The 19,671-nt window shown below is 45.3% G+C and overlaps 7 protein-coding genes across 7 annotated transcripts; 3 read left to right on the top strand and 4 right to left on the bottom strand.

Moving 5' to 3' along the window:
• Positions 1-203: 203 nt before the first annotated feature.
• V865_007217 (uncharacterized protein) lies at positions 204-2,398 on the bottom strand (the record flags this gene model as incomplete). Its single annotated transcript, XM_066230967.1, has 6 exons — positions 204-1,128; positions 1,214-1,363; positions 1,426-1,533; positions 1,606-1,915; positions 1,984-2,127; positions 2,296-2,398. The coding sequence occupies 6 exons, from the start codon at positions 2,396-2,398 to the stop codon at positions 204-206; spliced, it is 1,740 nt and encodes a 579-aa protein (XP_066087064.1).
• A 377-nt stretch (positions 2,399-2,775) lies between these two features.
• On the top strand, positions 2,776-7,492 carry V865_007216 (uncharacterized protein; the record flags this gene model as incomplete). The annotated part of the gene is made up of 16 exons (XM_066230966.1): positions 2,776-2,962; positions 3,046-3,158; positions 3,234-3,429; positions 3,490-4,553; positions 4,621-4,746; positions 4,799-4,900; positions 4,970-5,102; positions 5,168-5,277; positions 5,336-5,488; positions 5,560-5,668; positions 5,722-5,876; positions 5,949-6,220; positions 6,334-6,466; positions 6,552-6,828; positions 6,887-7,032; positions 7,103-7,492. The coding sequence occupies 16 exons, from the start codon at positions 2,776-2,778 to the stop codon at positions 7,490-7,492; spliced, it is 3,666 nt and encodes a 1,221-aa protein (XP_066087063.1).
• A 345-nt stretch (positions 7,493-7,837) lies between these two features.
• On the top strand, positions 7,838-9,369 carry V865_007215 (uncharacterized protein; the record flags this gene model as incomplete). The annotated part of the gene is made up of 6 exons (XM_066230965.1): positions 7,838-7,909; positions 7,999-8,117; positions 8,215-8,509; positions 8,607-8,921; positions 8,991-9,073; positions 9,144-9,369. 6 exons carry the CDS (start codon positions 7,838-7,840, stop codon positions 9,367-9,369), a joined length of 1,110 nt encoding a protein of 369 aa, XP_066087062.1.
• Positions 9,370-9,631: 262 nt separating this feature from the next.
• V865_007214 (GMP synthase [glutamine-hydrolyzing]) lies at positions 9,632-12,094 on the bottom strand (the record flags this gene model as incomplete). Its single annotated transcript, XM_066230964.1, has 8 exons — positions 9,632-9,688; positions 9,754-10,118; positions 10,205-10,632; positions 10,770-11,119; positions 11,318-11,577; positions 11,772-11,832; positions 11,902-11,940; positions 12,011-12,094. The coding sequence occupies 8 exons, from the start codon at positions 12,092-12,094 to the stop codon at positions 9,632-9,634; spliced, it is 1,644 nt and encodes a 547-aa protein (XP_066087061.1).
• A 350-nt stretch (positions 12,095-12,444) lies between these two features.
• Positions 12,445-15,135, bottom strand: V865_007213 (uncharacterized protein; the record flags this gene model as incomplete). The annotated part of the gene is made up of 14 exons (XM_066230963.1): positions 12,445-12,552; positions 12,646-12,807; positions 12,888-13,074; positions 13,181-13,371; positions 13,456-13,527; positions 13,601-13,629; positions 13,705-13,825; positions 13,919-13,981; positions 14,038-14,091; positions 14,157-14,219; positions 14,282-14,400; positions 14,534-14,628; positions 14,713-14,777; positions 14,932-15,135. The coding sequence occupies 14 exons, from the start codon at positions 15,133-15,135 to the stop codon at positions 12,445-12,447; spliced, it is 1,533 nt and encodes a 510-aa protein (XP_066087060.1).
• Positions 15,136-15,874: 739 nt separating this feature from the next.
• Positions 15,875-16,793, bottom strand: V865_007212 (uncharacterized protein; the record flags this gene model as incomplete). Its single annotated transcript, XM_066230962.1, has 2 exons — positions 15,875-16,330; positions 16,530-16,793. 2 exons carry the CDS (start codon positions 16,791-16,793, stop codon positions 15,875-15,877), a joined length of 720 nt encoding a protein of 239 aa, XP_066087059.1.
• A 574-nt stretch (positions 16,794-17,367) lies between these two features.
• Positions 17,368-19,577, top strand: V865_007211 (uncharacterized protein; the record flags this gene model as incomplete). The annotated part of the gene is made up of 4 exons (XM_066230961.1): positions 17,368-17,877; positions 18,026-18,059; positions 18,133-18,173; positions 18,603-19,577. 4 exons carry the CDS (start codon positions 17,368-17,370, stop codon positions 19,575-19,577), a joined length of 1,560 nt encoding a protein of 519 aa, XP_066087058.1.
• Between the last annotated feature and the right edge of the window lie 94 nt (positions 19,578-19,671).

Below are 19,671 nucleotides of genomic sequence, written 5' to 3'. Positions count from 1 at the left end.
TTTATGATAACGATGACGATATTCAGTTTCTTTCTTCTCTTCATTGTTCATCAGCTAGCAGCATCATGATTGTTCCTGCCGATCGCATGAATTGTTCATACTAACAGTCACCTCCATTGCATGTAAGGTAAGATATGTATAATACACGAAGAAAGACAAGTATGCCGAAGGTATATATATATATATGCATATCATGCACACCCCTATTGCACCTCTTCCCCATCATCCATGTCCATCTCTTCGAAATGCTCCAGTAATTCGTTGATATCAATCTCTGGGAAATCTTCTTCCTCTTCATCATCCGCATCTGTACCTTCACCCTCGTCTCCACCCATATCCTCATCCACTTGCATCCCTGATCCACCATTGGCATTACCATTACCGGTCCTTCTCTTACCTCCTTTCATACCTGATCCAGATTTCTTCGTCTCTCCCATACCTACATCACCATCTTCATCATCATCCTGATCTCCTTGCTGTTGTTGATCAGCCTTATAAAGATTGATGGCAGCTCTCATCTCTTTATCTTCTTCCAAATCTCTCAAGAAAAGTTCATAATCCCTTTCTACATTCCTTTGATCTACACCACCCTTCCTTCCTAAAGCACCTCTACCAACCGTATTAGAATTCTCATTAACGTCTTCAGCCTCTTTGGCGATCGAACGTAATTTCCAATTTCTAGGTTTACTCTTCTTCCTCCTATTTGGATAAGTTTTCTTGACTAGTATAACATCGGGTAATCGATCTTGATTGAATGATTCAAAAGCATCATTATTGAAATTCGCATTGGTCAAGTGATATCCTAAGACTGTATCTCCAGGTTGTAAGATACCACCTAGGTGAGTACGAGTATGATATATCCCATCGTCACCCATACCATCCTCGTCCATGTTGTTTCCTGAGGAAGATGATGATCGAGTAACTTGAGCGTCTGCCAGGACGTACTTTCCTCGAACGGGTCCTGAAGGTTCTACGTCCAGGACGATGAACTCGACGAGGTCTGTAACTGTTGCGAGGGAGTCGAAAGGCTGTCTCCAGTATACGGGAGCTGTAACGTCGGTTTGTTGTAGTGTCATTGGATCGAGGAGATGGATGGTATTACCGACTCGGGAACAGATGGTCAAGGGTCTGTTGGAGGAAGAAATGGGAATGATTTCAGCTGTTATACTCTGTATTCGACAGAATGGATTTCACGGATGAGAAAGATACTCACGAGATGTTACCCCATGCTTTGGCTTGGTTCTTGGGCAAGCAGACCAAGTCGTCCTTACAGACCGGAACAATTTCCACGGAGTAGGTGAATTTATAGTTGGAGGTGTTAGAGTGAGTATCAGATGAAATAAGCTGTTCGGATGCCTTGGTTCTGTAAACAACAAGTACGATCAGCTACAGATTTATTGGATGGATGCAAACCCGTTAACTTACCTAACGGGTACCACACCCGCCAAGAATTCCACCATCTTGATAGCGTTGTTCCTTTCCGAATAGAAGAAATCAAGACCATCTCTCTTCTCATTGATATTGATCGTATCTCTACGAAAACCCAATGAGAATATCAGCATATCATTATGCGGGGTTTCCAATATAGTATAAAAACAAACTCACTTGTGGGCATTATGTTTCAAAATCAACTGTTCCAACCACAAGAACGTCCTTTTATGCGTAACCTTCTGTCTAACTTGTACACTAGCTTTCCAGGTATTCTTCGCAGCCAATCTGGTACATTGAGGACATTGTCCTGTATGAACTACCAACAGTAACTCGAATGTCTGCTGTAAAACCGTATTGGCAAGTACTTCTTTCTGGATGGTTACTTTGATTTTGATTCGACGGGAGTGAGGTTCGGTCCAGATGAATGATGCGTCGATCAGGCGGACTTTCATCAGTGGACGAGCGATCTTCTTTAGACAGATAGCTAAAGATATTGAATGTATTGGTAAGCTGAAATTGTGGCATTTGAAATTCAGCGTTCAGTTCACTTACCGAGTAATTCTCGTGATTCAGGTTGAGCAGATACCCATGTTTGAGGTGGTGATAGGAACCTTTCACACCCCCTACAGAAGTTCAAGGTCGCTTCTTTGGGTATACCCTCTGTTATATCGACGGTGTTTCTTAGACAACCGACACCTGCGATGATGGAAAGAGTATGTCAGTGACTGATCACCCATCTTGATCCGCTGTACATCATATACATTCTAATCTCCTGCCATCTCCACTGTCGTTGAAGTTTTGATCCATCACTTGCCCTCGCACGACGCAGTCCAGTGGCAACAAGCTCAAGGAAAGTTCACTCACATAGACCAGCTCCATTGGCACTACTAATGACCGTCCCACAGTCCGCACACAGTATATAGCTCTCTTGTCCTGCCGCGTCGGGCTCGTACTCCATAGCTACCATCTTGACTGATCTGATCTTCTCTGAAAGGTTTGTTGATACTGTTTGAGATGGTCAGAATAGCTTACAAAGATGATTCACTCGTTGAAAATCCAAAAAATCTGGGTGGGTGAGCATGGATCTGAAATCTTAAAAATCACCACGTGCAATTGGGAATGGGTGGCAAATACATAGTTCAATTCGATCCCCCCATATAACAGGCAATGATGATTGACGGAGGTCGCCGCTGGGTGGATGACGGTTACCGGGTCACGGTCCACAGGATGACAACACTGACAACAGTGACAGCATCATTGATAGCGAGTAAAGTCTATATAGATACCTAACGCAATCGTATCAACACTTTGGAGGTAGACGGGCAAGGCAGCGTACCAATCATCATGTCAGGTCAGCACTCCCGACAGCCTTCCTCTGACGACACACGGCAACATATCATCTCATCGCTATTCGCAAAGAGGGACGAAGATGGTACACCTGAAGAGACGTTGATATCATATTTGAAGGTGTACGAGGAAGATCCAGGTGATAGCCATGGAGGATCAAAGTCGAGATATCTCATGCTAGCTGGTGAGCTGACTCTCTGCTCGCTCGCCAAACGTGAAAAAGACAGCTCATGTTGTTGACCCTATTGATCAATCTTGATAATATAGTCACGAAACTTGGTAAAGTGGTGATCCACAAGGCCAAACGAAATAACAACCTTTCATTCTCCAAGGGGAAGACATGGCATCTGGAAGATGTGAGGATATTAGAAGTCATTGGTGTGAGTATCCCTTGCTCCGTTAGCTATTATCCCAGATCTGATCCTGATAACTCATAATTTATGTTGAATGTTCAGCCCACCGATTTCGCATTGACAATGACCATCCGTCGATATCATTGGACGACGGAACGTTCGAAAGATCAAAGTCACTTTCTCAACTCGATAGTTAAAGTGTATCGAACATATACGAAAGGAGAATTACCTGAATTGATCAATTTTACACCTCCTGCTCAACCTCAATCTACCGCACCGAATTATAGTGGAAGTGACTGTAAGTCAAATTCAGGCTTCTACTGTAAATCATGAAGCGTACTTACCTCTCTTCTCCCAGACATCCCTACGCCACCTCCACCAATGGATCGACAGGGCTCTTTCTCCTCACCTTTAGGCCGCTCTATGGAACTTGCACCACCGAATATAATGAAACAGACTCGTAGCGGATCCTCCTCCTCAATGGCATCAGGAGCTTCAAGCCACTACCATCATTCCAACGATGGACGTTCTCGCCCTTCACTCGAGGAGGAAAGAAGACCTTCTCAAAGCGGGAGCGCCTTTAGTCGATCTCCTCTTGGAGAATCATCTGTTCGTAGACCGTCTGTCCCTGATCAATCCAACGGTAGGACACCTTCGCCTAGGAATGTAAATGTACCTAGTCCTTCCAGCTCGAATGTGGCATTAGGAAATGGGTATCCAAGGGAGGGGTCGGAAGATAGATTGACACCGAGTGGGTTGAGGAATCCATCGGCAGCTTCCGAATACGATGGTATGCCTTCTACGAATAATAGGCCGATGAGAAAAGCTTCAAGTGAAGGTCTGAGACCTATCAACGAAGGTGATAGAAAGACTGTACCGAGTCCGAATGTACCCTCAGGCTCAGAAAGAAGTAGAGAACAGAGTGCCCCTGCTTCCTCTACTGCTCCCGGCACTGGCTCCAATACACCGTCAACACTACGTCCTACACCACAGCTACAACCTGAATATACATCACGTCAACAGCCCTCACAGCAGATGCTCACGCCCACCATCACCACTACGGAAGCTTCACCTCTCATACCTTCCGATCCTACATTTAGCAGTTCATCGAACGATAATATTCCAGCACCAGAAAAGAAGTTGACCAGAAGAGCATCTTTCCACCCTCCACCATTGGATACCACATTCTCGAGAGAAGTTTTGCTTAAATCGAAAACTGGTATATTACCGGGTGCCATTGGTTTATCGGTAGATGATGGACAGGAGAATGATCAGGCAATTATGAATAGTGTAGAAGAGATGCTAGAAGGCTTCGATTGGACGGCTGGGCTAAATAATACGGGTAGTTTGGGAGAGAGGAAGAAAGGTGGTGCGGATGCGATTGAAGGTAGATTATTGGATGAATTGGCTGCGTTGGATTCGGTAAGTCAGCTGGGCTGTCTAACGCGGTGAAATGGATATCAAGCTGATTGTGTTGCGTGCTTTACAGGCAAATATCCATGCCTTCCTCGAGTCGGACGATCGTATAGCCCAAGTATTGGGTCATATAGACGAAGCGTTATTGGAATTGGATGATATTGACTTGCAGATAACGGGATATAAGATGCAGTTGAACGTGAGTCTGCTTTCTGCCACAAGCACATCTGCAAGCTGACAAGTTGAGACAGGCCGTATCGGATGACATTTCGTTCATCGAATCTCAGAATAGAGGTTTACAAGTCCAGACGTCCAATCAGCAAGCTCTACTGAATGAGATCAGACAGTTGCTCGTAAGTACAGCTACGAATGATAATCTGGTGAAGAGATTATAGCTGACCGTACTTATTCTACGTGTATAGCAAATTGTCGAAGTACCTCCCGAAGATATAAGAACATTGACTCAAGAATCCCCTAGTACGCCTAGAGGAGTACAAACACTTGAGAGAGCGGCGGCCTCATTGTACAAAGCTCTCCAAGCTGGTATGGATAGTGGTAAGTTCAGCTATGCTGCCCACAAATTCCAGAACACAGCTGAGAATTTCAATTATCTGTTCCAGCCAATGCCGAAGTTGCGGCTACTATCGCTCGAATGCAGGAATACCGGGAAAACAGTTCACAGTTCTGTAAGAGGGTAGCGGATTACCTAGATGTCACCTTCAAGTATCAGGTGAGCAGCTATCTCACTCCCGGAGAAGTGGCTTAGCTGATCAACTGTTACTATGTAGTCGGACTCTACTTTGTCTGAGTACCGTAAAACCGCCAAGAAGACTATGACTCTCGCACCGCATCGCTCTATGGGAGAATACCTCATGACATATGAAGGATTGATCTTATATGTCAAAGAGATGGACGAAGAGAGATACCAAAAGCTTTGCTCGGTGAGTCGACTCGAAGTTTGTGTCCTTCCCCACCCGTGCTTGACGATACTGATGTTCGCCTAAATTTGCAGAATTACATGTCGACAGCCAGTCAGCTACATCAATCAGAGATGAAAGACTTATTAATGAATTTTATGGGATCCCTAAATTCTGCTTTGGGCGATTCTTCCAACGATGCCTGTAAGCTTGTGTGATACTCTTAGTGGACATAGCTTACATATGCTCCTTCATAGCATTCTCAACCGCCGTTGGACCCACTGCCAATATCGGAAAACCATCTGCTCTAATGAAGTCGAAAACTGTCATCGGTTTGGGTGGCTCTGGATCGAATAATCAGCAAAAGAAAGATAAGAAAGGCGGAGATGATTACTCCCTCAGAGCTTCCGATGTAAGCTTTCTTGTTTCCTACGACTCCCCCTAGAACAACAGTAGCTGACTCGCTCCGATTCGGATCATGCAGCTATATAGACAAGCCTTGACAGAGATGATCAACCAGATAGTCTCTGAGGAAGATTTCATCTCTGCGTTCTTGCATCTCACAGATACCGAGTCGACCTTCGCGGATCATATGGAGCTTGACAGTTATTTCAGACGACAGGCTGCACGACATGCGAGTAAAGGGATGAGCGTGGGGATGATGCAGTTGGTGAGAAGTATGATGGATTTGGTATTTGGATTCGTGGAAGGGGAATTGAGGCAGTGGACGGAGGCTGCTGTTGAGAAGGCGCCTGTGTGAGTGTCCTGGCTTCCTTCTCATTTCTAATAGAATCTTGTCGGCTTGACTGGGAATGCGTGAAGTCGTAAATACAGAAGGGTATCCAGCTAAAGGGACATACCTTTAATAGAGCCATCGTCGGAATCATCGCTGTAACCGAACGTCTTGCTAAAGAAGCAGAAGAAGAGAATACTTCGATCTTCTTCACTCAATTGTTCGATAAGCAGCTTGCCAGACAGAGACAGATGTTAGATTACTTTGTTGTAAGTCTCTGGCCTTCCTTCGGTATATGTTGTTTTCAGCTGTAAAAAAGCTCATATCATATATTTTGATGTATCTCGCGCGCAGAACGAGCAAGTCCGAGTGATAGAAGCATCCAAAATAACCATCAAGAAACGTAAAGGTGTTGCATTCTTCGTCAAGCATTTCCCGGTGTTCATCGAGAAGATGGAAGCTCAGCTGGATGGCTCGGATGACTTGCCCATCAGAACCAAAGTGAACGATATCTACGAGAAGATAACCAATACGGTGTTCACGAGTTTGCAGCAGCTCGCTAAGATGGATAGAGCGGATAGTCAAGCGGCGGAGGATAAGGGGCAGCTGAATTACCATGTTATTATGATAGGTGAGTTCGCGTATGAGGGTAAAATAAATGGTTTGCTAATCAATGTTGTTCCCTACAGAAAACATGCACCAACTCGTCGAGGATCTGGAGAAGCTCAATTCACCCGTACTAGGCGTATTCTTGCAACGCGCGAAAGCTCTGTACGAGGAGAATATGGGTATATATGTGAAATTGCTGTTGCGACGATCATTCGGACGATTCATGGTGAGTGAAGATGAACTTTTGGTAGGTCTGAATTGACTAATAACCTGAGTTGTGTGTTTGATGTCCACAGGACTTCTTCGACGGTATCGATAGGTTACTAGTAACCACCCCCGCATCCGAAGTACCTCTTCATTCAGCTTATAATCGATCTTCCCTCAAGAAAATCCTCAAGGATCACGGATCGTTGAAAGACTTGAGGAAATCAATTGAAACTTTATCAAAGAGAGTTGACAAGCATTTCATACTGGATGATGACGAGTCCAATCAACCTGGGTCCATTATCAACAGCTCTTCCGCGAATGTGATCTTAGTGCAGATAGTATGGAAAGAAGTGACAGGTGGATTGATCAAGGAGATTCAGAGATCACAAGGTATCATGTCGAAATCTTATGCTGATTCGGGATTGGGTTTGGAATTCACCGTGAATGATGTTGAGGGGGTATGTAAGAGGATGAAGTAATAGTTATAGTTCGATATTATATGTGTTCGAGATCTTGACGCGGACATGCATGATGTTCACGCCGTTTACGCCTAATATCGGTAAAGTACGACTCCGGTTGATCAGGTCCGAAGGAGATAAGTCGGGTTTTTGTCGGACCGAAAGTGGAGGATGTCCACTTGAGCTCAATCATCAGAATGAGGAAAAGGTCAAGGTCAAGGTCTAATGTGTACAGAAAAGATATATATTAAATGGGGAAGATCGATCTCCTTCTACATGCATATCGATAGTATGTTCGCGATTACTTCTATCTAAATCGACCATTGCTTCTTCAACATATTTCGCAAAGTATACTAATATACCAACATGTCCTCGGCGAATAACAAGATCCTCAACGTAGCTGTTATAGGATGTGGGGAAGTCGCCCAGATAGCTCATGTGAGTGATATTTGCATTTACCCATAGTGTCGATAGCGTCAGCCGTTGTTGATAGGTTCTGACTATGCATGTATATATGACTCGTGTAGATACCGAACCTCATCGTCGCTTCTGACATGTACAAGATCACCGCACTATGTGATATATCCGTTCAATCACTTGAATTGTGCAGTAAAAGATTCGGTATACCTGATACGTTCACCTCTGTGTAAGTTTGAGTCATAATCAAAGCAAATATCACAATGTACCGCTCTACATTGATTCATAGGGTATGTGGAGCGCTAAACCCCCTGTTTTCTGAATAGCACCGACCTCCTCGCTTCATCTGTACCTATCGATCTGGTATTCATCCTCACCGCCGACCAATTCCACGCGGAACACATCATCCAATGTGCCAATGCCGGTAAACACATCATGATTGAGAAGCCCATGGCTCAGACTCTGAGAGAGTACGATCTAGTGGAAGAAGCTAGAGTGAAGAATAACGTTGTGATTTTCGTAGGGTACATGAGGAGGTATGCTACGGCTTTGGAGAGGTTGAAAGAGGAAATTAAAGGGAAGGAAATTAAATATGTTAGAGTGAGGGATATCATTGGGAATGTGAGTGTTGGTCATATCTATCCATCTACCTATTTATGTGGTTGTTAAGTATTCATGAGGTGTATAGCTAATGTACATTATTGATCATTTATGGTAGAACAAATACTTTACTTCCCAATCAGGTCAATACCAACAATATTTCACCGACCACCCTTCAGCGTCTACTGCAGAAATGTTCAAACGGATCAAAGCGAACTTACATGAAAATCTAGGTGGTAAAGCAGAGGAGGATAAGCGTAATGCCCATTCATGGAGTTTGTTGCACAGCTTAGCAAGTCATGATTTATCAGCCATGAGGGATGTGATTGGTATGCCGGAGAAATGTCTATTCGCAAGTAGGAGTGATAATGGTGATAAATCTTGGTGGTGGAATGTCGTCTGGGGATATAAGGGATTTAAATGTTATTATGAGGTGGGTCCTGTCGTCCCTTCTTACTCTATAGGAGATCGGACTGACGTTGAATTGAGATGATCCCGGTAGATGGCAGTCGACGAAGTAGCGGTGTTTGATGCGCATATCGAAGTTTACACTAATGATAGTCGAGTCAAAATCCAATATGATACGTGTGTATACCTGAGAAAAACGATATGTTCGGTACTCTGTGCTGGTGCTGATTATTTTGTATGGCTTCAGCCCATACGTGAAAGGACTGCCTATCAAGTTGATCATCCAAAAACAGCTACCCTCCGGTGATTTCTCTGAACAAGTCATCCGACCCACATACGTTGATCCCTACACTCTTGAGTTACCGTTGATTTACGATGCGATTGTCAACGGGAAGGATTACAAGACGAAACCTCTAGATGCTAAGAATGATACGATATTAGCTAAGATGGTGATGGAAGCGTTGATTGATTAGGTGAGACCCTGAAGAGAGATGATGTGGAGTTGGGAGATCTGCATCAGTAGGTATTCAATCGGGGTACATCAGTTGGACATTGATCAGCAAGGGTTTAGTGGCGACGATAGGCGGAGCAAATATGTATTTATCTATGCATCCCTGAAAACCAAACAAAGTGAGAATGAAATGAAGTATATTGTGAGGTCGTTTAAAGCCATTCGACGCTAAATAGTCAAGGTTTAACATCAGCTTGCGTAGGCGGGATACTTGGCATATCGACTCACGTTCCAGGTGGCTTAGAGGTTATATCGTATACAACTCTGTTAACACCCTTGACCTGTTTTGCAATATCACACGTCAGCCCGCTAGGTCTGTCTTTCATGATCAAAGATGCCCACTCACCTCGTTGGTAATTCTCGAGGAGATCTTCTTCAATACCTGAGGAGGGAAGACAAACCAATCGGCAGTCATAAAGTCCTCGGTAGACACTGCCCGGAGAGCTACGACCTGATCATAGGTTCTCGCATCACCGGCAACACCAACCGCTTTGACAGGCAAGAGAGCAACGAAAGCTTGGGAGATTTGATCGTATAATCCTGCAGCTCGAACTTCCTCGATGTAGATATCATCGGCGTGTTGGAGAATCTTGATTTGTTCCCTTGTGACTTCTCCTAAGATTCGGATGGCAAGTCCAGGTCCAGGGAAGGGGTGTCGGCCGACCAAGTGGGCGGGAATGTTGAGCAGTCGACCAAGCGCTCTTACTTCGTCTGCAGGTCCAAATCGTCATCAGCGAACCGAATTGAGTGAGTGACTGAACATGACATAGTTGAGATGTAAAGTCAACAAGACTCACCTTTGAACAACTCTCTAAGGGGTTCAATCAATTTCAACTTCATGTCCTCCAATAATCCACCAACGTTATGATGAGTCTTGATAGTGGCCGAAGGACCTTTGAACGATATACTTTCGATAACATCTGGGTAGAGGGTACCTTGCAACAACCATTCGATTTTACCTTTAGCATCACCACCTTTCTCTTCTACCTCTTTCTCAGCGGCAGCTTCGATCTTGGCGGCTTCCTCCTCGAACACTTCGATGAAGGTGTTTCCAATAATCTTCCTCTTTCTCTCTGGGTCTTCTACACCCTTCAATCGAGATAAGAATAACTCAGACGCATCAACAACAGTCAAGTTGACTCCCAGGTCAACGGTCAACATCTTGTGGACTTTGGCAGCTTCGTCTTTTCGTAAGACTCCGTTGTCAACCATGATGGCGTGGAATCTAGAAAAAGAGAGAATACAAGTTAGCTTTGATCAGACATCAAATACTGCTTCGACCTGGCTACCTGCATTCACACAGTTTGAGACCCCCTCCAGCTCTAGATCTTACTTCTACTAAGAGATTGCTCAATTACTCACCGATCACCAATAGCCTCATGCATCAACTTGGCGGCGACCGTCGAATCGACACCTCCAGATACAGCACCAATCACTTGTCCCTTCTCGCCGCAAATCTGTCTGATTCTAGCGATTTCCTTGGGGATAAAACTGTCCATCGACCATCCTCCCTTGATACCACAGACGTTCTTGACGAATGCACCGATCACTTCTTTTCCTTTAGGAGAGTGAGATACTTCAGGGTGGAATTGGACACCGTAAACTGGTTTGGAGTTGTGGGCAATAGCTGTCCAAGGTGAAGTTGGGGTGGAAGCTACGACGGAGAAGTCGGGTGGGAGTGAGGTGAGTTGGTCGCCGTGGGACATCCAAACCTATCAATTTGAGCACGATTAGTATTGTGCCTATACCCTTCATGACGATTCGCTTCTTGGATTAAATGGTTGAATGAATTACACCTCTCAATGACATCTCGTACACATCCTCTTGAGTTTGGGATGATAGTTGCATATCCACCCTCCAAGCACTTCTCCCCGTATGTCCAGACGCTAATTGAGGTAAAATGAGCTCACCTGCAATCCACCATCCTCCTCCATCTCAATCCCCTCAAACAGAGCATCCTGCTGTTTATTTCCCGTCTTTTCAACCTTGATCTTGGCATATCCGTATTCCCTGTGGGTGTGCGCATCAACATTTCCACCGTGAGTTCGAGCGATCTCCTGGAGTCCATAACAGATACCGAGGATGGGTACGCCTAGCTCAAATACTGCTGGGTCGACGTGAGGGGCATCGGGAGCGTAGACTGAGTAAGGGGAACCAGAGAGTATCACACCTGTATATCATTCAAGGGAAGAGTTAGTCGATCGTTCAACAAGACATAGAACAGTTTGGAGCTGCAGATCTCTAAAGGTATTTGTAGATTGGGTAGGTTGGCATCTTTGAGATAGTCGTTATTCGCAAGACACATCGAGTGAATTGTCTTCAATTGTTTGTAACCTCCTCAATCATCCAAAAGGTATGACCCACCTGCAGGTTTCCAGCTCAACTCGTTGATCTTCTGCGTACAAGGCAACATTTCACAGTACACCTATTCAGAACCCATCTTCATCAGCGCCAATCCCTATCATATGGATAGTGGAAGGAGACCAGAGCTTACGTTTAATTCACGACATCTTCGAGTGATCAAGTGAGAGTACTACCAACATCTCATGATCAGCTATTGTTATTGTCTTACTTGGAATTCGAATTGTTGTTCGTTAACTCACCTGAGATCCAAAATCAAGGATGAGGATGGTATCGTACAAGCTGTGAATCTCCTCAGCGGAGGTATCGGCGGCAGTGGAAGACATTTTGATGATGATCTATATCTGATTTCTAGTCTATAGAGTCTAAAAGAAGATGAAGAATTCAGGTGGACCACCGAAAAGTGTAAAACCGCCTGAAATTTTGATTTTCTGACTTTTCGACTTATCGCAGTAGTTACCGAATCCGGCAATTTACTGACATCGATAGATAAAGGCATTACCGTGATAAAGATATAAAGATAGAATAAGATGCATGTGGAAGGCAGACTATCCAGCAATCCCCTATGTATGTGTGTATATATAAGGTCAAGTATATAAATATAGTGCAAGACCACTCGGCCTCAACCATGTCTCTGTACCCAAGCCCATCTTACAGGAGCTTCTCTAATGATCTCCTAATCGTCGCTAATCTTACCAGCTTCTAACCATGAGTTCAACATTGTAAGAGCTTCTTTGGGTTTATCGTACGGTACCATGTGACCGGCACCTCTGATTTTGAGCATCTGTTGAGTGAAAGAGACAAGAAGATGATATCAGTAAACATGACATGATGGTCAATCCTGACAGGGCGAGAAATAAGCTGGAATAACACTAACGCTCAAATTACCGTAAGTCTTGAAGGTACCCGCTACTTCATCGTCCACGGTCCAATCTGACCATTGAGCCATTTGGTACTCCTCTGCGCCAGTCCATTGAAGTTTCTCCATCCACATCTCATTGGCAATATGATTACAAATAAAATCACGCATACCGACGTACTGTGCATGAGTGGAGAGCGTCAATCATAGGTTCGGTTATGCCATGCCATAGGCGTCGAGATCAGTTGAGTCTGACTCACGTTCAACACTCTTATACCCCTCTCCAACAACCCTGCAACATATAGCCAAGTCTGACCCGTCGAATCCAAGGATAGACTAAAACGCATGCCGACGTCGTTATCGCATGAAGACCATTTACCTCGGTGGGAATCGACTCCGAGGGTCTCCCGCACGTCAGGTAAATCAAGATACGTTTTAATCTTCTTGCTGCAAGTTCGGGTCAGTCCATTTCGTTTCGACTCAATTTGAAAAGAAACCCTATTTTGGGCCGCGGTGGTAGGTAAAGGGAGATGTGACGAATATGACAACTCACGTTACTGGATAACAAAGGGAATCGCCCAATTCTTTGGGCGAGCAAGGCATCGAAACATCATATGGATTGACACCGGCACTCCAGAAAGAACTTTCTAATACGTCTTGACAGTAGCTCATGGCAATTGCACAAGATGTATAATCGTGTGATTGGACACAGTTTTTCTGTGTCATCCGAGCACATCTGGGTAACTGCGATCACCAGTCATATGCATCAGTCGATAATTGACATTGACCGATACGCGTGAACATCGAAGGGTGTTTCAAAACACTCACGTTTTCAGCCATTTGGACGCAACTAGCAATGTTCTGTACTGGTTCGGTGAGATCGCCGTTCAAAGTACATTGCTGCGATCAAGTAAGTCAGCGCTGAATATCCGGCGTGATGTATGAATATTGGTCTGGCCAATGAATTACCTACGAAAGGGAAGTAAGATTCCATAGTGCTGACTGCAAATGCCAGATGAGAAAGCATGTCATTAGCGATTGCCTCTGCTGATTGATACAGATTCCAGTCAGACTCACACTCGTCCGTGACCCCATTACCGATCATTACACTTTGTAAGTTGATAGGTGTTTTACCTTCTTTGATCAACTTTCGATTACCGTCTACGACTGCTGAAGCGAAAACTGGAAGATATCGGCCCTGCGCCCAGAGATGGTCGTCAGCTCCCGAGAATTGTATGATGGAATAAATTATAGTCCGGGGTAATGCGACAATTCTATAGGCTTTACTCACACCGTACGATTCACCGGCCATGTGGAACGCTCTACCTTCGAACTCCTTGAATGTCTCGAAAAACTACATAGGATAAGCAGTATTAGCGATTCCCAATTACCTCACAAGGGCAAACTTACGATCGATATGAAAGCCTGAACATCGATGGCAGCGGCTTCCGTGGTGCCGACTGTCTATGAGCGAGAAAGTATAAAATCAGCAATAATGGTCGTTGACTATGCTCGTTGAATGTACATACTTGGCCATGCTCCGATTGCGAGAATCCCACGCCGATAGGTTCATCAAGGAAGAATACATTCGCCTGCGACAATTCGTCAGCGGTCGCATTTCACCTCTACGTCTGATTCGTTGATCATGACGTACCTTGTCGTTCCATGCGTAAGGATTGACCTTGGTGTCGTTCACAGATTTCGGATCGTCAGATACTGAACATGGCCCTAATTCCATCAATAGTCCCAAAGCGGACGAACAACCCGGGCCACCTAAGAGGATAATATAATAAAATCACATTAGCTTGATTGCCAATTATTCTCAAATATGCGCTGATGCTTATCATATTTTCCTTTGCCATACGCCGAAGCTTCGCGCATACGTCCAAGAAAGCTTCGTACTTACCATTAATCCACATGACAACGGGATCCTCTTTGGGTTTTGATCTCGATTCGAAGAAGTAAAAGAAGAGGTCTTTACCATACCCTACGTCGAGATAGCTACGGATCGACCATGGTCAGCGTACAAGACACGATTTGTGAAGATAGGAAGGGGTTTATGACCAGCTTGTACGTCGCACTCACCCAGAATATGATCGTACATCCGGATCGCACCATCCTGAGGTGGATTTGATCCGGACTCTGTGCTCCTGCAGAGGAAGCTTTCGTCAGCTGCCCAATTCAGATGGTGTTGCCGCTTGTGCTTGCTTGTGGCCCGCACTCATGAGGATGAGCGATGAAGCGTCGGGTGATGGTCCAATACTTCGCATGTCTGTACGAATCTGACATCACCTCAACACTCACAGGGAATTTCTTATGGGTAAGGATAGTAAATTCGTCCCCCACACTCTCCAGTCGGATATCATTATCGTATCCCAAAGACGTACTTGGATGTTGTTGCACGAAGGTGTCGGCGAGGTTCAAGGCTTCCTGAGGCGTAGGGATATGAGGAAGTTGGATCGCTGAGATCAAGGGGAGTAAACCCAAGAGTGCTGTCGATAAGTGCATGACGGAGATTGCTAACGTGTGAGAGTTATCGACACAAATGAAGAGGCAAGAAGAAGGAAGAAGGAAGGCGGGAAGCTGAGCCAGCACACAGATAGCAGAAGTGACTATATAAGGGCGAGATGAATGAATGTGGATGTTGACTGATAAGACACTTGTTGGTTCATGCGGTGAGGTGGACCTGATCGGTCAAGTATGTTGTCACCCATCGGTCGAATCCGGTTGTTGGATTGTGGAGGTTGCAGATGACATGAGAACACCATATGCTCCCATGAAAGCTGGCCCCGACCTTTGTCAGTGACCACCCTATGCTGTTCTGCTTATTCGATGGGATACACCGCATCGGGATATGTAGATATCCGATTCTCCGACTTGCAGTCCACCGCTATGCTACTTTCAACTCGTGCTTCATCTTTTTTCTGCAAATTGCGTTTCATTCCTGTTCTTCCAGCTGCTACTTGACTTGCAATAGACCAAATCGCAAAGTTCAGGCTGCACGGCTACAAGTGCAAAAGTCAGAAGGTGAGGCGGAGAAGTGTGACTATGCATCTATGCTAAATTGAGGTCATTCTGAGTATAAAATGGTATATAGGCTATGTGGTATCTACTTTATGTCAGGTGATATGGTGAAGATCCACTTGATCATTTCCTCCAGTACCGCTTCTTTATCTTCTTATTCATTCCTGCCATTGATAGGTAGACATTAAATCATGGTTCTTGCTAATGCTCTTTGCTCTATCAGCTACTCGGGTTGTACGACCCCAACTTTAGCAGGTCTCAACACTCTATTACCTATCATCCAGCCTTCCGAATTGACTTCCATGATCTCTCCGGGGCTATGGGGTGTACCATCTTTCTTGGGAGGGGCAACTTCCTTCGGGATCATAAATTCAGCCTCATGGAGATTAGGATCGAACACCTCTCCTTTAAGATTATCCAACTTCTTCATCCCGTGTCGTTCGAATGTTTGCACCAAGGCTTTTTCGGTCAATCCTACTCCGTCGAATAACTGTTTGAGATGTTGGTTGTCGACTGGTATAGGTTGAGGTACGCTCCTCAAAGCTTTTTGGAGTACATCGACAGTACCCAACAATGCTCGGGCAAAGGAAGCGATAGCGAATTCGGAGGCCTTTTTACGTTCTTCCTCTGCTCGTCGGATAGCTGTTTGATAGTCTGCCCTGGCGTATTGAACCTCTTTCTGTTAATGCGGATGATGGGCAAGCCGTCATCAGGTAATGGGTAATAAGCAGGGTTGGTCACGGTGGACAGATGAAGGGGTTCAAGAATCGTGATGAATTGTTACCAGTATGGTATAGCCAAAAGTGAAGAATGGGGATCAAAAACGTTGAAGGATCAGCTCTGTTTCTTTGTGTGTGGACCGGGCGTATGCAACCCACCTTCAACTCCTTCAATTCCTCCTCCAACTCCTTAGCCCTCTTATCACTCTCCTTCTTCGCATTTTCCAGTTCTGTTATTCTCTTATCCTCCTCAGCATGGAATGACTCTTCCTTCTTGGCATCTGTCGATTCGGAATACAATCTAGCGCCCAGTCGAGTGGCAGGTAAGGGTATTATTCGACCGGCTGAAGTGGCCATAGGGGGTCGAAGGGGGATTGAAGATCGGAGGGATCGGAGTGGTGCGGCGAGAGTTCGAGGGTTCATACTGCTTGGATTTCGCTTGGAAGTGGTGATAGATACTGTATACCTTTACGTTGATGTATGTGGTTGTGCAATGGGATAACTTTGTTTGTTGTTTGATATGCTTTTGTTGATGATCAGTCACTGCCAATACCTATAGCACTGGTATGTTCGAAAAAAAGTCAGAACATCGTATGCAGGTGGAGGGGAGTTGACCTTTGCTTTTCATCCGAGAACCGCCGCTTCTAAATGGACAACCTCATTAAGTTGGTGGCGGCGTTTTGAGTAATTCCGGTAACAAGATGATTTGATCCCGTCTGTTCTGTTGCATGGTGAGTGTTTACCCTTAAATTCCCAGATACAGCCATAACACAACCATACAAAGTGATCTCTTACAGCCAGAACAACAAATAACCCTTTGTCATCCGCACACTCACCCAGATTCATACATCTTACATCTCAACAGCACTGTACAACGCAGCGCACAATCGCAGCGGCTCGACCCAGACGACCTCGAATACGTTAGTCATCCCCAAAAACACTCGCGGCACTACTACAACCTCTCTTCAAGCCGTCCTTCCGGCGACTCCTGCTCAAGATGTCGGAATCAGCTTCAACACCTGTTCCACCTCCCGCAGAAGGATCCGCTGCACCCGAGGGATCCCCCAGACCTGTACCATCCTCTACCGAACTCACTCCCGCCCCTGCAGAATCCAATACCAACACACCCTCTCATGAACCAGTTATCGATCCCGAATTGATGGATTTGCCCGCACCTCCTCATCACAACAACAATAATAACAACAGCAACTCCACGGATAACAATGCGAATGGAACTCAACAGGAAGGTGAAGGTGAATCTAAAGAGTATGATATACACGGTACAAGCTCAGGAATGGGAATAAGGGAATCAATAGCTTCTGCTCCCAATCCTCGACCGGCGGATTTCCCACCTCCTGATCAATTGAACGAAAACTTGTCTTTGGACATGGACGCGATCGCACAAATAGCAGCGGAGAATGAAGACATGCCTGGATCACCCACTGCAAAGATGATGAGAGCGATCGCACCTCCTACAGCAATCATGACAAATCCCGAATGGCCTCCTGTAAGTACCACATTCTGATGATGGTGGCACTGCCGCTTGTTTTTCTTTATCTTATCGCTATCTCTTCCTTCCCATCATCATCCCCTTCTGACCTTGTGGCAATTGGCAATAACATATACTGATTCGTGGCGATTCATGTTTTTCGTAGCCCCCTCCCAACGCTAGTGTCAATCTCTTCATTGGTAAGTCATGATTCACCCTGATGCATAAAGCCAGGACAAGTACTGTAGACTGACGTGATCTTCTCTTCTTTAGGCCGTGCATTACTGTCAAACGGAAATGATAATTGGCCATTGGTGAGTTCGGTTCCACATCAACCTCTTAAATATCTTCATCTCCCATCACCATAGCGGTGATATTCATATGCTTGATCATGTAATTCTCTCCGTCATCACGCCTCGAAGCGGTGACGCGTCACCATCCTTACAGTCCATCCATTAGACCCCTATGTTTCTCTATATTTCATCCGCATCATGAGGTATTGGATAAGCCATATACCCCTATCTGCCACCCAATCTCAACTGAAACACAGACGAAGTCATGCTGATGCGTATAATTCATATGCTTCTCCTGCAATCCCTTTCGCTTCCAACTACATAATCACACAATCAACGCACTGTCCCCTTGTTTTCCTCTTCTCTCAACTCCACTGCACTCCATAACCACTGCACCCAACCCCTCTGCCTTTCCCCCCTCTCCCGACATTCACCATTTACCCCTCCAAGAAACCCAACGAAATCGTCAACTGGATCCGAAAACACTACCCATCCGAGTGGGATGGTGACGAAGGACGATGTTCGGCCCATCGAGTGCGAACCTACCTCGCCCGTAAGGGTGCCGACATGTACTACGAGAAGTTGAATCAAGGCTGCATCAACGGATGGCGAATCCGTGCCAACCATTTATGGAGGTTCGATAATGGTGGATTCCAAGGAAGGGGTATGAAGCAGGAAGAAGCTGCGGCGAACGCTCAGAAGGAACAAGAAGCTCTGGCTAATGCAGCTCGAAAGGAAGCTGCCGCTGCTGCCCTTGCTGCTGGACATCCCAATGTAAAAGTATCAATGTCGAGTCCAGGTATAACGACTTTATCCCAAGATGCTCTAAGTACGTTACATCAACAGGCAGCCAGTCAACCGAATAAGAAACCTAGACTGTCAGCTACTTCCACTCACGCCAAGACAGGTGGTTTGACGGGTCAATCTAGAAGACGAAATACCAAGAAATCCTCATTACCTGCTCAACAACCTCAACAACAACAACAACCACAGAGTGATCTGGGTTTCCCTCAGCCCCAACAACAGGATCAGAGTCAACAGCAACACCAATCGTATTATCAGGATGGAACGCAGTTATATGGAGTTGGTCAGTTGGACAGTACTCAAATCCAACCTGATCAATCTACATCAACCAATGTTTTAGATCCATCGCTGAACCAACAGACCGGTACTGGTGAAGGAGTCGATGGAAATGATGTAGATATCAATATGGTTCAACAGGCTATGCAAGCTGCGGCCGGCCAGATGGACGACTTGGATATGGGTATACAGCTCCCCATCGAAATGCAAATGCATTCCAACGGACATGAAAATGACGATGTGGATGATACCAGGTTCAATTTCGAGGTTGTAGATGTCAGTCCGGCTGATGGGCATGGTCATGGTCAGTATGGGGGAAATGGTAATTATGGATATACCGGGTAGGAGTAGAATTGATATCTTGTAAAAAGAAAGTTTACTTGTTCACAATCCCATCTTCTATACATTTTCCTCAGAACAAACATTCTGTCCATTTTCT

The sequence above is a fragment of the Kwoniella europaea genome, chromosome 2, assembly GCF_036810445.1.
Source record: "Kwoniella europaea PYCC6329 chromosome 2, complete sequence".
In the NCBI taxonomy this organism is placed as follows: Eukaryota; Fungi; Basidiomycota; class Tremellomycetes; order Tremellales; family Cryptococcaceae; genus Kwoniella; species Kwoniella europaea.
This window is presented reverse-complemented; position numbering and strand designations above follow the sequence as displayed.